The following is a 15,038-nucleotide window of genomic DNA, read 5'->3' as shown; positions in this document are numbered from 1 at the left end:
CACTCCTTGGTTATCCTGGCTGTTTGCTTCGGGTTGCTGTCATGTTGGAAGACCCAGCTTGACCCATCTTCAATGCTCTGACTGAGGGAATGAAGTTGTTGCTCAAAATCTCACAATAAATGGCACCATTTATCCTCTCCTTAATACAGTGAAGTCCCCCTGTCCCCTTTTCAGAAAAGCACCTCCAAACATGATGTTACCACCCCCATGCTTCACAGTAGGGATGGTGTTCTTGGGATGCAACTCATCCTTCTTTTTCTTCCAAACACGACGAGTGAAGTTTAGATCAAAAGTTCCACTTTGGTCTTATCTGACCACATGACTTTCTCCCATGCCTCCTCTGGATCATCCAGATGGTCATTGGCAAACTTCAGACGGGCCTGGACATGTGATGACTTGAGCAAGGGAACCTTCCGTGCAATGCATGATTTGCAACCATGACGGCGTAGTGTTCTACCGACAGTGACCTTTGAAACTGTGGTCCCAGCTCTCTTCATGTCATTGACCAGCTCCTCCCTTGTAGTTCTGGGCTGATTCCTTACCTTTCTTATCATCAGTGATACCCCAGGTGAGATCTTGCATGGAGCCCCAGTCCGAGGGAGACTGACAGTCATCTTTAGCCTCTTCTATTTTCTAACAATTGCTCCAACAGTTAATCTATTTTCACCAAGTTGCTTGGAAATTGCCCCATAGCCCTTTCCAGCCTTGTGGAGGTCCATAATTTTGTCTCTGGTGTCTTTTGACAGCTCTTTGGTCTTGCTCATGGTAGTAGTTGGCGTCTGACTGACTGTGGGGTGGACAGGTGTCTTTAACCCCTTAAGGACACATGACGTACCGGTACGGCATGTTTCCCGAGTCCTTAAGGACACATGACGTACCGGTACGTCATGGCTTTAAATCGCTATTCCGGCGCCGCGGGGGTTAATCGGAACGGCATGTCGGCTGAAATCATTCAGCCGGCATCCTGTAACAACGCCTGTAACAACCCCCCCCCCCCCCCCCGTATCGGCGATCGCAGAAAACCGCAGGTCAATTCAGACCTGCGGTTTTCAGCGTTTCCGGTCCATTCGGGTATCCGGTGACCCGATGAACCGGAAAAAGACTGCGATCGGTGGCGTGATTATACACCACCAATCGCAGTACGAAGATTTGAAGAGGCGGTGCTGGCCCTGGTGCTGAACGCCGCTGTCCAGGGTGCTGATTGGTGCAGGGGAGAGAGGCGCGAGATTCAAACTTCCTGCGCTCCTCTCTCCCCTCCTCTTCCTGTTCTGCATGAGCACCCGGCAGCACCGTCCAGCACCAGCTCCTGCGCCCCCCTAATCGTAATCCATCACCCTCCTGCACCCATCGCCACCAAGGTAGGTTAGGGTCAGTGAGGGAGAGGCACCATTAGGAAGGGAAAAGTTAGGAAAAAAGTTAGTTAGGAAAAAAAAGAACTTTTACCCTAAACTTTCTTTGATCCATCTATCAGACCCCAGACCCCCACCTGCCACTTTTTGGCTAGACCCGGTGGCTGGACGCCGGTCAGTGCAGCCGAGATGAGGACATTTTGGGGCCTCGTGCTGCATATGGGTCTAGTGCAAAAACCCAGTGTCAGGCTGTACTGGAGTGGGGACGTCCTGTACCAGACCCCACTTTACAATACGGCTATGACACGCTCCCGGTTTGAGGCCATCCGGAAATGTCTGCATTATTCCGATAATGCAGCATGTCCACCCCGAGGTGGTCCTGCCTATGACCGGCTGTATAAGATACGGCCGGTCATCGATCACTTTGGGGCCAAATTCATGGAGGCCTACGTACCTGGAAGGGAGGTCGCGGTTGATGAGTCTCTCGTTGCGTTCAAGGGGAGACTCAGTTTCCGCCAATACATTCCCACAAAGCGGGCGAGGTATGGCGTGAAGCTATACAAAATTTGTGAGAGTACCTCAGGGTACACTTACAAATTTCGTGTGTACGAGGGGCGAGATTCCCGTATTCAACTCCCAGAATGTCCCCCCACTCTGGGTGTTAGCGGGAAACTCGTGTGGGACCTTATGTACCCACTGCTGGATAACGGTTACCACTTGTACGTGGATAACTTTTATACCAGCATTTCCTTGTTCAGGTCCCTTGCCGCCAGATCCACGTTCGCTTGTGGGACCGTGCGGAAAAATCAACGCGGCCTCCCTGCCCACCCCCTCCAGGTACCTATTCCCAGGGGTGAGACCCGTGCCCTTACCAGTGGAAACCTGTTGCTGGTCAGGTATAAGGACAAGAGGGATGTCCTTATGCTGTCCACAATCCAAGGTAACAGCACCACCCCAGTCTCTGTGCGAGGTACCGCGGCAACGGTCCTCAAGCCCGATTGTATCGTCGACTACAATCGGTATATGGGAGGAGTTGATCTCTCTGATCAAGTCCTCACGCCATATATAACGCCATGCGCAAAACCCGGGCATGGTACAAAAAAGTTGCGGTCTACTTGGTGCAGGTTGCCATGTACAACTCTTTTGTACTATCCCTTAGCGCTGGCAGCACAGGGACATTCCTCCAATTCTATGAGGCAGTCCTCAAGGACCTGATCTTTTCGGACTGGGAACTGGAGGCGCCCGGATCGTCCCTGGCCAACACTTTCCAGGTGTGGTCCCCCATACTGGAAAGAAGGGACGAACCCAAAAAAGATGCAGAGTGTGTTACAAGAGGGGGATACGGAAGGACACCACTACTCAATGTGACACGTGCCCCGATCATCCGGGCCTCTGCGTTATCGATAGCTTCAGGGAGTATCACACTTCCATGGAGTACTACATTTTTATAATACCCAACAGTCCACTAGAGAACATAAAACACTATGGCTCTCAGACTTTGGAGACACGGAAACAATTTTTCTTTCCCCAAAAAATATTAGTTTTAGTGCAGGCATCCTCCAACTGCGGCCCTCCAGATGTTGTAAAACTATAACTCCCAGCATGCCCAGACAACCTACAGCCATCAGCAGGGCATGGTGGGAATTGTAGTTTTACAACATCTGGAGGGCCGCAGTTTTAGGATGCCTGCTTAGTGTCTCCAAAGTCTGAGAGCCATACATATTGGGCATCGTCGCGTGCGTAAAAGTCGTCGCTATAAAAAAAACTTTTGACCAAACGCCTCGGATGAACGGTGTTAAAAATATAAAATAAAAACGGTGCCAAAACACCCATTTTTGGGCAAAATTTCAATTTGAATCCATTTTGCCGGTAATAAAGCAAGGGTTAACAGCCAAACAAAACTAAATATTTATTGCCCCGATTCTGTAGTTTGCAGAAACACCCCATATGTGGTCGTAAATGGCTATATAGCCGCACGGCAGGGCATAGAACGAAGGGAACTCCATACGGTTTCTGGAAGGCAGATTTTGATGGACAGTTTTTTTTTTTGACACCATGTCCCATTAGAAGCCCCCCCTGATGTAGCCTAGACTAGAAACTCCAAAAAAGTGACCCCATCTAAGAAACTACACCCCTCAAGGTATTCAAAAATTACTTTACAAACTATGTTAACCCTTTAGGTGTTCCACAAAACTAAATAGCGAATGTAGAAACAATTTTAGAATTTAATTTTTTTGTTACATTGACTCAAAAAAGAGTAATATAGAGCAACCAAAAATCAAATTTACCCCAAGAATAGTCCCGAAACAACAACCACCTTATCCCGTAGTTTCCTAGATGGGGTCACTTTTATGGAGTTTCTACTCTAGGGGTGCATCAGGGGGCTTGAAAGGGTACATGGTGTAAATAAATCAGTCCAGCAAAATCTGCCTTCCAAAAACCATATGACGTTCCCCTTCTTCTATGTCCTGCCGTTTAGCCAAATAGTAGTTTACAACCACATATGGGGTGTTTCTGCAAACTACAGAATCAGGGCAACCCATTTTGAGTTTTGTTTGGCTGTTAACCCATTTTTTCCAGTAATAAAGTAAGGGTTAAAATGGAAAATTTTCCAAAAAATAGAAATTTCAAAATTGTTTCTCCATCTGCCATTAACTCTTGTGGAACACCTAAAGGGTTAACAAAGTTTGTAAACCCAGTTTTGAATACCTTGAGGGGTTTACTTTCTTAGATGGAGTCAATTTTTTGAAATTTCTATTCTAGGGGTGCAACAGGGGGCTTCAAATGGGACATGGTATAAACAAAACCTGTCCTGCAAAATCTGCCTTGCAAAACCCATATGGTGTTCCCCTCCTTCTATGTCCTCCCGTTCGGCCAAACAGCAGTTTACGACCACATATGGGGTGTTTCTGCAAACGACAGAATCAGGGCAACCCATTTTGAGTTTTGTTTGGCAGTTAACCCTTGTTTTACTCCTGGAAAAAAATGATTATATTGGAAAATTTTCCAAAAAATAGAAATTTCGAAATTGTTTCTCCATCTGCCATTAACTCTTGTGGAACACCTAAAGGGTTAACAAAGTTTGTAAACCCAGTTTTGAATACCTTGAGGGGTGTACTTTCTTAGATGGAGTCACTTTTCAGAAATTTCTATTCTAGGGGTGCAACAGGGGGCTTCAAATGGGACATGGTATAAACAAAACCAGTCCTGCAAAATCTGCCTTCCAAAACCCATATGGTGTTCCCCTCTTTCTATGTGCTCCTGTTCGGCCAAACAGTAGTTTACGACCACATATGGGGTGTTTCTGCAAACTACAGAATCAGGGCAACCCATTTTGAGTGTTGTTTGGCAGTTAACCCTTGTTTTACTCCTGGAAAAAATTGATTATATTGGAAAATTTTCCAAAAAATAGAAATTTTGAAATTGTTTCTCCATCTGCCATTAACTCTTGTGGAAGACCTAAAGGGTTAATAAAGTTTGAAAAAACAGTTTTGAATACCTTGAGGGGTGTAGTTTCTAGAATGGGGTCATTTTTGGGACGTTTCTATTATCTAAGCCTCACAATATGACTTCAAACCTGAACTGGTCCATAAAAAGTGGGATTTTGAAGATTTCTGAAAAATTTCAAAATTTGCTTCTAAACTTCTAAGCCTTGTAACATCCCCAAAAAATAAAATATCATTCCCAAAATGCTACAAACATGAAGTAGACATATGGGGAATGTAAAGTCATCACAATTTTTGGGGGTATTACTATGTATTACAGAAGTAGAGAAACTGAAACTTTGAAATTTGCAAATTTTTCAAAAATTTTTGTAAAAATTTTATTTTTTTATGCAAAAAAATTAACTTTTTTGACCCAATTTTAGCAGTGTCATGAAGTACAATATGTGACGAAAAAACAATCTCAGAACGGCCTGGGTAAGTCAAAGCTTTTAACCCTAAGTTCACACCTGAGCATTTTACAGCACGTTCAAGCGCGCTGTAAAACGCTCAACACGTGAAAACCAATGCTTCCCTATGGCCCTGGTTCACACTTGAGCGTTTTACAGCGCGTTTGAACGCGCTGTAAAACGCCCGACGCATAAACAAGTTCTTGAGCTTTTTTTGGGGCGTTTGTCGCGCGTTTTGGCCCATAGACTCATTGGACAACACTGCAGTCAATCACACAAACGCGCATCAAACGCGCGTTTACTATTGCAAAAAACGCGCATAAAAACGCGCGACAAATACACGCTCAGGTGTAAACCCAGGGTTAAAGTTATGAGCACTTAAAGTGACACTGGTCAGATTTGCAAAAAATGGCCTGGTCCTTAAGGTGAAATAGGGCCGTGTCCTTAAGGGGTTAAAGAGCTCAAACAGGTGCTACTGAGTTAGATTCATGAGTGGATTAGAGGTGGACTTTTTAAAGGCACAGTTACAGGTCTTTGAGAGCCAGAATTCTTGCTGTTTCTCAGGTGTTCAAATACTTATGTTCAGCAGTGCAAGACAAATACACACTTTAAAGGATAACTGTCATATTTGTATTTATTTGCTAGTTTATTAGAGCTAGGCATGTATACCTGAGTTATTCTGTCAATGATTGCCAAAAGATCTGTAATTACCTTATCATAACAGCTTTTATTGATGTCTCCTGTCCCTTTCCACTGCTCGCTTAAAAGACCGTTGCTATGGCTCGTCTGTCTCTGGCTAGAAAGACAGAGGGGCGGTCCTTCACACTGCACGCCTGCATTAGGCTTTAGAGTGAGGAGGCGTGTCTCTCAGTAATCCAATCTGATTGGCTGGCAGGAAGCCACTGGCTACAGCAAGTTTGTATGTGACCTGAGGGAATGCAGTTTTAGCCTCAGAGAACTGGCAGAGGAGCCATCTTGAGAAGGTCCTCATAATGTAAGATTAAAAACAGCCGTAATTAAGGGGAAAACTCAAGGAAAACAGTGGTAAGTGAAGAAACTAAAGATTGCTTTATGCATAATGCTGCTGCAGCAGTAACATATGCTAAAATTGATTTTTGGAAAAAAATATGACAGTTATCCTCTAAAAATCATACAATGATTTCCTAAAAAAAAAATTAATTCTGTCTCTCAGAGTGGGAATGCACCTACAATGTGAATTTCAGACCCCTCTATGATTTCTAAGTGGGAGAACTTGCAAAATCGCAGGGTGTTCAAATACTTCTGTTCCTCACTGTATATAATGGGTGGCATAGAAAAGTATACAAGATTTAGAGCAACTACCCTAATATTTCCACCCCCATCGCCAAAAGTATGGATCTGGATAGATAGATATGGGATAGATGGGTAGATAAATAGATAGATAACCAAAAACCCGAACAAATCACAGAAAGTAAATACGGCATCAGAACCAAGCACAGTAAATATCTCTGGTATCAGAACCAAAGTAAATATATATCATACCAGAACCCAGCAAGTTAATAAATATGGCACTAGAAGTAAGCAAAATAAATTTGGTGTAAGATCCAGAGTAAATAATATGGCCCCAGAACCAAGCACAGTAAATAAACATGGTACCAGAGCCAAGCAGAGTAAACAGATATAGTACCAGAACCAAGCAACGTTAATCAATTTGGTATCAGAATCAAGCACACAGACAATAAATATAGTACCATAATCAAGTGCAATTGAAGGGCGGCTATGAATTTCACAAACTTGTGACATTTCACAGTGACATGTTAGACATTTTGATCATTGGGGGGTTCAGATACTGAAACCTCCACAATTGTTTCTACAATAAACAAGGGGTAAAGGCATTTCAATTGAGGAGTGTGTCCCTTCATTTCTATTTGGCTCTCCGAACGAATGGTGTATGGATCACATAGAAATCAGGGTTTATACAATGAGTGTAACCACTGCTGTGCCCTGCAGTACTCTAATCCATCTTACACAACCACACACAGCTCTCTGTGATACCAGATGAGATAGATAGATAGATAAATAAAATAAAACAGAACAAAGCACAGAAAGTAAATATGGCATCAGAACCAAGCACAGTAAATATCTCTGGTATCAGAACCAAACAAAGTAAATATATACAGGTCCTTCTAAAAAAATTAGCATATTGTGATAAAGTTCATTATTTTCTGTAATGTACTGATAAACATTAGACTTTCATATATTTTAGATTCATTACACACCAACTGAAGTAGTTCAAGCCTTTTATTGTTTTAATATTGATGATTTTGGCATACAGCTCATGAAAACCCAAATTTCCTATCTAAAAAAATTAGCATATTTCATCCGACCAATAAAAGAAAAGTGTTTTTAATACAAAAAAAGTCAACCTTCAAATAATTATGTTCAGTTCTGCACTCAATACTTGGTCGGGAATCTTTTTGCAGAAATGACTGCTTCAATGCGGCGTGGCATGGAGGCAATCAGCCTGTGGCACTGCTGAGGTGTTATGGAGGCCCAGGATGCTTCGATAGCGGCCTTAAGCTCATCCAAAGTGTTGGGTCTTGCGTCTCTCAACTTTCTCTTCCCAATATCCCACAGATTCTCTATGGGGTTCAGGTCAGGAGAGTTGGCAGGCCAATTGAGCACAGTAATACCATGGTCAGTAAACCATTTACCAGTGGTTTTGGCACTGTGAGCAGGTGCCAGGTCGTGCTGAAAAATGAAATCTTCATCTCCATAAAGCTTTTCAGCAGATGGAAGCATGAAGTGCTCCAAAATCTGATAGCTAGCTGCATTGACCCTGCCCTTGATAAAACACAGTGGACCAACACCAGCAGCTGACATGGCACCCCAGACCATCACTGACTTTGGGGACTTGACACTGGACTTCAGGCATTTTGGCATTTCCCTCTCCCCAGTCTTCCTCCAGACTCCGGCACCTTGATTTCCGAATGACATGCAAAATTTGCTTTCATCCGAATAAAGTACTTTGGACCACCAGTGCTGCTTCTCTGTAGCCCAGGCGCTTCTGCTGCTGTTTCTGGTTCAAAAGTGGCTTGACCTGGGGAATGCGGCACCTGTAGCCCATTTCCTGCACACGCCTGTACACGGTGGCTCTGGATGTTTCTACTCCAGACTCAGTCCACTGCTTCCGCAGGTCCCCCAAGGTCTGGAATCGGTCCTTCTCCACAATCTTCCTCATTGTCCGGTCACCTCTTCTCGTTGTGCAGCGTTTTCTGCCACACTTTTTCCTTCCCACAGACTTCCCACTGAGGTGCCTTGATACAGCACTCTGGGAACAGCCTATTCGTTCAGAAATTTCTTTCTGTGTCTTACCCTCTTGCTTGAGGGTGTCAATGATGGCCTTCTGGACAGCAGTCAGGTCGGCAGTCTTACCCATGATTGCGGTTTTGAGTAATGAACCAGGCTGGGAGTTTTTAAAAGCCTCAGGAATCTTTTGCAGGTGTTTAGAGTTAATTAGTTGATTCAGATGATTTGGTTAATAGCTCGTTTAGAGAACCTTTTCATGATATGCTAATTTTTTGAGATAGGAATTTTGGGTTTTCATGAGCTGTAGGCCAAAATCATCAATATTAAAACAATAAAAGGCTTGAACTACTTCAGTTGGTGTGTAATGAATCTAAAATATATGAAAGTCTAATGTTTATCAGTACATTACAGAATATAATGAACTTTATCACAATATGCTAATTTTTTTAGAAGGACCTGTATATATCATACCAGAACCCAGCAAGTTAATATATATGGTACCAGAAGTAAACACAATAAATATGGTGTAAGGTTATAGCTACACAACGACATGTGTTGCGCGACAATAAGTCGTGCGACACATAGGGCACAACTACACTGCAACATTTGTCACGCAACATTTTGTTGCAGTAATGTTGTGCAACAATTTTTATAATAGTAGTCTATGGTGTCGCACTGCGACTTGCGACATGCTGTCACGGCGGGCGTGCACTCAGACTCACAGATAACCCACCAACCAGGCTCTGGGCGAGAGACAGGGGAAGGGTCACCTCCTAGCTAATCCCTGACGTCTTTCCCTGCACTGCTCAGCCCACATGTAGACCTTTATGGTAGGTATGATGTGTCCCCGTGCCTGGGCTGAAAACACCCTAAATTCCCTGAGATGGTGAAGAGGGGAAATAGGAGCAGCCTGCTCGCACAGAACCTTGATGGGAGAGATGACACAAAACAACCAAACTTGAAATCACACTTATCTTTCTGAGCTGGAACAGACAACCTTCCTTCCTAGCTTCCAAGACCACAATGATTCCTATAATCCGCTTAGAGCACTGGGATGGTGTGCTATTTAAACTAATGACCCCACCCAGTGCACCTGATGAGAGGCGGATCCAGCACGGCTCCAAAACAAACACTAAACTCGTGCTGCTATCCTGGCCAACCTCCGCACATCGTCAGAGTGGGGCATGACACATACATCTTGAATGTTTTTTTTGCGACTGTCGTGTCGCAGTCGCAGCATGTCACAGTGCGACACCATAGACTACCATTATAAAAAATTGTCGCACAACATTGGTGCGACAAAATGTTGCGCGACAAATGTCGTTGTGTAGACCTAGCCTAAGAACCAGAGTAAATAATATGGCCCCAAAACCAATCCCAGTAATAAACATGGTATGATACTAGCACCAAGCTGTCACCGCCAGTTCTGTGAGAAGGTCTGGCAGACGTTCTTCTCTACCTCTTGCATGACGTTATTTGTTTTGGTTTCACTTTATCATCTCCTTTCCTTCTCCCAGGTGTCACCTATTTAGACTAATTGTCTCCCTTTATATTCCCTCCCATACTGCCTCACTTTGCAGTTTATACTACTTCCTGGATGAGGTGTTCACTGCTGGAGGCTGCTGCTGCTGTTTCCTCAGATAAGTCTTGTTCCTTTATTTGTGTTTCCTTGCTGGCTTGATTCTAGTTGACCCTGACTCCGTCCGTATTAAGTGCAGGGAGCCGGTGGTCGTGTCCCCTCACTATTATAGGGTTTTCAGGTGTCACACAGTATTAGGTACGTGGGCATGCAATCGTCTACCATAGAGACCCTTGCATGGGCATAGCAGTCAGGGAGAGCTCTAGGGGTTTTATAGGGCTCACCCATATGCTCCTTAGTTTGGGATCAAGCCAGTCGGATGTTTATTTATAAGTTCCAGCTTTCTGCAACATCATCCGTGACACAAGCACAGTAAATTAATAATGCCCAAGAACCAAGCACAGTAAATAAATATGGTACCAGAGACAAGCAGAGTAAATAGATATGGTACTAAAATGAAGCACAGTTTATAAATATGGTACCAAAACCAAGCACAGTAAATAATTATGGCACTAGAACCAAGTAAAGTAAATCAATTTGATATCAGAACCAAGCACAGTAAATAAATATAGTTCCAGAGGTGATATATACAGTAGACAGACATTTAGAAAGATAGATAATTACCTTGCGTGAAATCCATTTGACTGAATCTTCATCTCGAAAGCGTTGATCGCTGTAAGGAATCTGCTTGTATTCAGTTGAAGTATGGAGTAGAGACTCATAGGGTTTATTTTTTTGGAAGGAGGAGAATGGAGCAAACCTGATAGAAAAACAAATGTGACATTAAAAATGTGAAATAATTCAGTTTATTTTGCTGACCATTCTGCTGAAGATTGCTGCACATATGTACCAGTAATAAAGGAATCCAGTCCTGGAAAAGGTTTCAGTATTTAAATGGGTCCAAAATTCTGTGCTGATTCATTTCAGAGATCATTTACAGGGGTCAGAGCTCCATTTTTCTAATACAGAGCTCAAAATTTACTGCATAGACACATAAAATATAATATTCTAGCTACCTGCAGCCACCCCTAGGGGGAGCTGAGAAGCTGAGGGTACCCTGGAGGAAGCCGGAAGGGGGAAGCCCTGGGTGGAGTCATTGTGAGGTGTGCTATGCTTGGTTTGTAAGACAGGATTGATAAGCACTTTTATCATTTTAAATGGAAGTTTAAAAAGGAGGAATGAATTGCTTGATAAAGCACTGCGACATCGCAGAAGATGTGAAGTAAGACATCTACTTCGAGTGAGTTCCTCTCTGTTTTTGGGACTCACAGGTGTCTATATATCGGAAGACCTGTGTTCTGCCCAGCAGGGTTGGTTGATTCTATTTCATTCTGCCAGGGTTTTGGTATTTCTCAAGTGTTTAATGTGGTTATAGCACCATCTAGCAGTGTTACGTTGTATTACACTTTGTTTTTCCTGTTCAAAGACTGCTGCACTGTGGGTGGTGCAAAGCATTGTGGGAGTGAAAAGCATCCTGGGAAAGAGAAGTCTCCAGTCACCAGGACACATCAGCAGAGCTGTCCTTCTGCATATCTCCTTCTCAAACTCCACCATCCTTGTGAAAGCATATCTGGTGAGAGATCTACCGTTGTTTAAGGGATATTATGTTATGCAGAGCTGTTTAGTCAGTTGTAATTGTTACTCAGGGAGTTGTTACTATTGTTAGTTACACATGTAGTCATTTACCATGTGCTTCAGTGTTATGCAAATGTTACAGTACATGCTATTCTATACATTATACTTATACATGTTATTTGTATTCTTGTAGTTTTACCACACACTTGTACAATCTCTCACTCACATGCATCGCAAAGAGAGTACAACCTGTTGACCATCATTTGGAAGACAGGAATGGTTTATGCTGAATGTCAGACTGCACACTGTGTGAACATGTATGAAGACAGAACAACCTGACAAGTCATATTTAGAACATTGTTCAAAAAGGGTTTGTCCAGACACTTCCTTAAAAAAGTATTCTTAAAGGGTTTTTCAAAGTGTTTAATATTTGGGACCTATCCTCAGGATGGGTCATCAATATCTGATTGTTAGGGGTCTGACTCCTGGCACCCCCCTGATTGCTGTGGCCTCCTCACAGCTTACTAAGCACAGCGCTGTCCATTGCATAGTGGCTGTGCATGGTACTGCAGCTCAGGCCCATGTGACCGATTCTATGTGACTGATGTACAGACAGTGATGTTACAGGCCTAAGAAGCCATTCATTGGTGAGCCGCAGCCTCTCCAAGCAGCTAATTGGCAGAGATGTTGGGAGTCATGCCCCCACGATCAGATATTGATGACCTATGGACAGGTTATCGATATAAAGGTCATGGAAAAACTCTTTAAACTCAATATTCTCAGAAAACTATTTTTAAAATAATTTTTGGCTGTTTTTCTGGCTGATTAACTGTGTTGACTGTGGCAGTTAAAGCAGGGAGATAAAACTTCTATATAGATAGGTAATCCATTGTCAGTTTACTGCTGCTGTCAGGGTAAGATGTTTTCTGATGGGTAATCATCATGAAAATAGTAGGTGTAGAGTTAGAATAAGACCATGACAGCTCTATGGTTCTCTTCATAAGCGTAGATAAAGATGCCCATAGAAGAGCATTGCATTGATCAGTGTAATGTGTGATGCTCTAATGGAGTCACCAGAGGGTAACCTTCTCTGGCCACAGTGATGGTCTGACTGAGAGAGTTAAGCAAAACAGCTGTGTTAAAAGTCCAAACTAAGAGGAAGTTAAAGAACCAGGATCGGAAGAAGTATACATGAAGTAACTTCAAAAAATTACATCCAGAAAACTATCCATCTGGATAAGATTTCATAAAATATTCACACAGTTAGGTCTCATGCACACGAACATATTTTGTTTCCGTGTCCGTTCCGTTCTTTTTGCGGATAGGATGTGGACCAATTCATTTCAATGGGTCTGCAAAAAATGTGTGCTGTCCGCATCCGTATGTCCGTTCCGTAGTCCCGCAAAAAATGTGTATCCTATTCTTGTCCATTTTGCGGACAAGCATTGGCATTGTTACAATGGATCTGCAAAAAAGCGGATGTCACACGTACATCATCTTTTGCGGATCCGAATTTTGCGGGCAGCAAAATACATACGGTTGTGTGCATGTAGCCTTAATGTGATCTTTTTTATGGAAGTGTCCCTTTAAGGAATCATTATTTCAAAAATAATACATAAAACTGATAATTTCTAGGGAACGCATTAGAATAGTTTAATCAAAAGGATTATAATAAAGGCTAACATAACAATCTAGGTTGTTGCTCTTGAAATTGATCTCAAACATTTTTTATCTTATTACTTTAGTTTAAAATAATAAAAAAATATATATAAAACAAAACCCATTCAAACTAAAGGCATTGTTTTAAGGAGCGTTTGATAAAAGGCTAACAGATCCTGCAATTAAATCTCGTTAATTTAGCTTTAAATTATACAACAGTGCAGAAGCATGTATATCCTCCTGGGATCTGCAGCACTCATACAAGACAGATTATACTACTTGCAAGGCTAATTTGCACATGGGATGGACATCAGTGAAAAAATTAATGTGGCCCCAATGTCCCTGAGTATACAGAAGAGGTGCTGTGAGCCGGCTGCCGCACTTACAATTTTTATCACTTCTGAATTGCATTTTAATAGTACATTTTTCTTATGCTCCGACATGAAAGAAAATTTGCTACCTCTTGGGATCCTATGGCTGAAAAGCCATGGCGGGCGATGGAGAAATCCGCCTTAGAACATTCAAGATATTGGTAGCTAAATTACACTGTGTGGCAATGGGAATACTGTACGTACTCGCGTCATATCTGATTATTAACATGCACAAGAGGAATTCAAAGGCATCAGTCTAGTGGAACACACTTAAAACTTGTTTATAGCACCGTGCTATAAAGACGTAGTCATTTACGGACCATGTGTCCAGGTTTACAGACGTTGACTAGGGATGAGCGAACTCAAACTGTATAGTTCGGGTTCGTACCGAATTTTGGGGTGTCCGTGACACGGACCCGAACCCGGACATTTTCGTAAAAGTCCGGGTTCGGGTTCGGTGTTCGTCGCTTTCTTCGCGCTTTTGTGACGCTTTCTTGGCGCTTTTTGAAAGGCTGCAAAGCAGCCAATCAACAAGCGTCATACTACTTGCCCCAAGAGGCCATCACAGCCATGCCTACTATTGGCATGGCTGTGATTGGCCAGAGCACCATGTGACCCAGCCTCTATTTAAGCTGGAGTCACATAGCGCCGCCCGTCACTCTGCTCTGATTAGCGTAGGGAGAGGTTGCGGCTGCGACAGTAGGGCGAGATTAGGCAGATTAACTCCTCCAAAGGACTTGATTAACTGATCGATCTGCAGCTGTGGATCATTGAGCTGCTGATCCTCAATTGCTCACTGTTTTTAGGCTGCACAGACCGTTTGTCAGTCTCATTTTTCTGGGGTGATCGGCGGCCATTTTGTGTCTTGTGGTGCGCCAGCACAAGCTGCGACCAAGTGCATTTAACCCTCAATGGTGTGGTTGTTTTTTGGCTAAAGCCTACATCAGGGTGAAGCTGTCACACCAAGTGCATTTAACCAGCAATAGTCTGTTCATTTTTTGGCCATATACAAAATCAGGGGCAAGCTGCGCCTGTCACCAAGTGCATTTAACCCTCAATGGTGTGGTTGTTTTTTGGCTAAAGCCTACATCAGGGTGAAGCTGTCACACCAAGTGCATTTAACCAGCAATAGTCTGTTCATTTTTTGGCCATATACAAAATCAGGGGCAAGCTGCGCCTGTCACCAAGTGCATTTAACCCTCAATGGTGTGGTTGTTTTTTGGCTAAAGCCTACATCAGGGTGAAGCTGTCACACCAAGTGCATTTAACCAGCAATAGTCTGTTCATTTTTTGGCCATATACAAAATCAGGGGCAAGCTGCGCCT

At 43.2% G+C, this 15,038-nt stretch overlaps 1 protein-coding gene across 1 annotated transcript in view; it reads right to left on the bottom strand.

Moving 5' to 3' along the window:
- The window catches only part of SPATA17 (spermatogenesis associated 17), a 216,913-nt gene that overhangs the window by 54,297 nt on the left and 147,578 nt on the right, over nt 1-15,038 (bottom strand). The window contains exon 9 of the mRNA XM_044288798.1: nt 10,733-10,868. Within this exon, the coding sequence (XP_044144733.1) occupies nt 10,733-10,868 (136 nt within the window). The remainder of the gene's footprint in view (nt 1-10,732; nt 10,869-15,038) is intronic.

Source organism: Bufo gargarizans, chromosome 4 (assembly GCF_014858855.1).
Source record: "Bufo gargarizans isolate SCDJY-AF-19 chromosome 4, ASM1485885v1, whole genome shotgun sequence".
In the NCBI taxonomy this organism is placed as follows: domain Eukaryota; kingdom Metazoa; phylum Chordata; class Amphibia; order Anura; family Bufonidae; genus Bufo; species Bufo gargarizans.
Note: the sequence above shows the minus strand (reverse complement) of the source record. Positions and strands in the feature narration are given on the sequence as shown.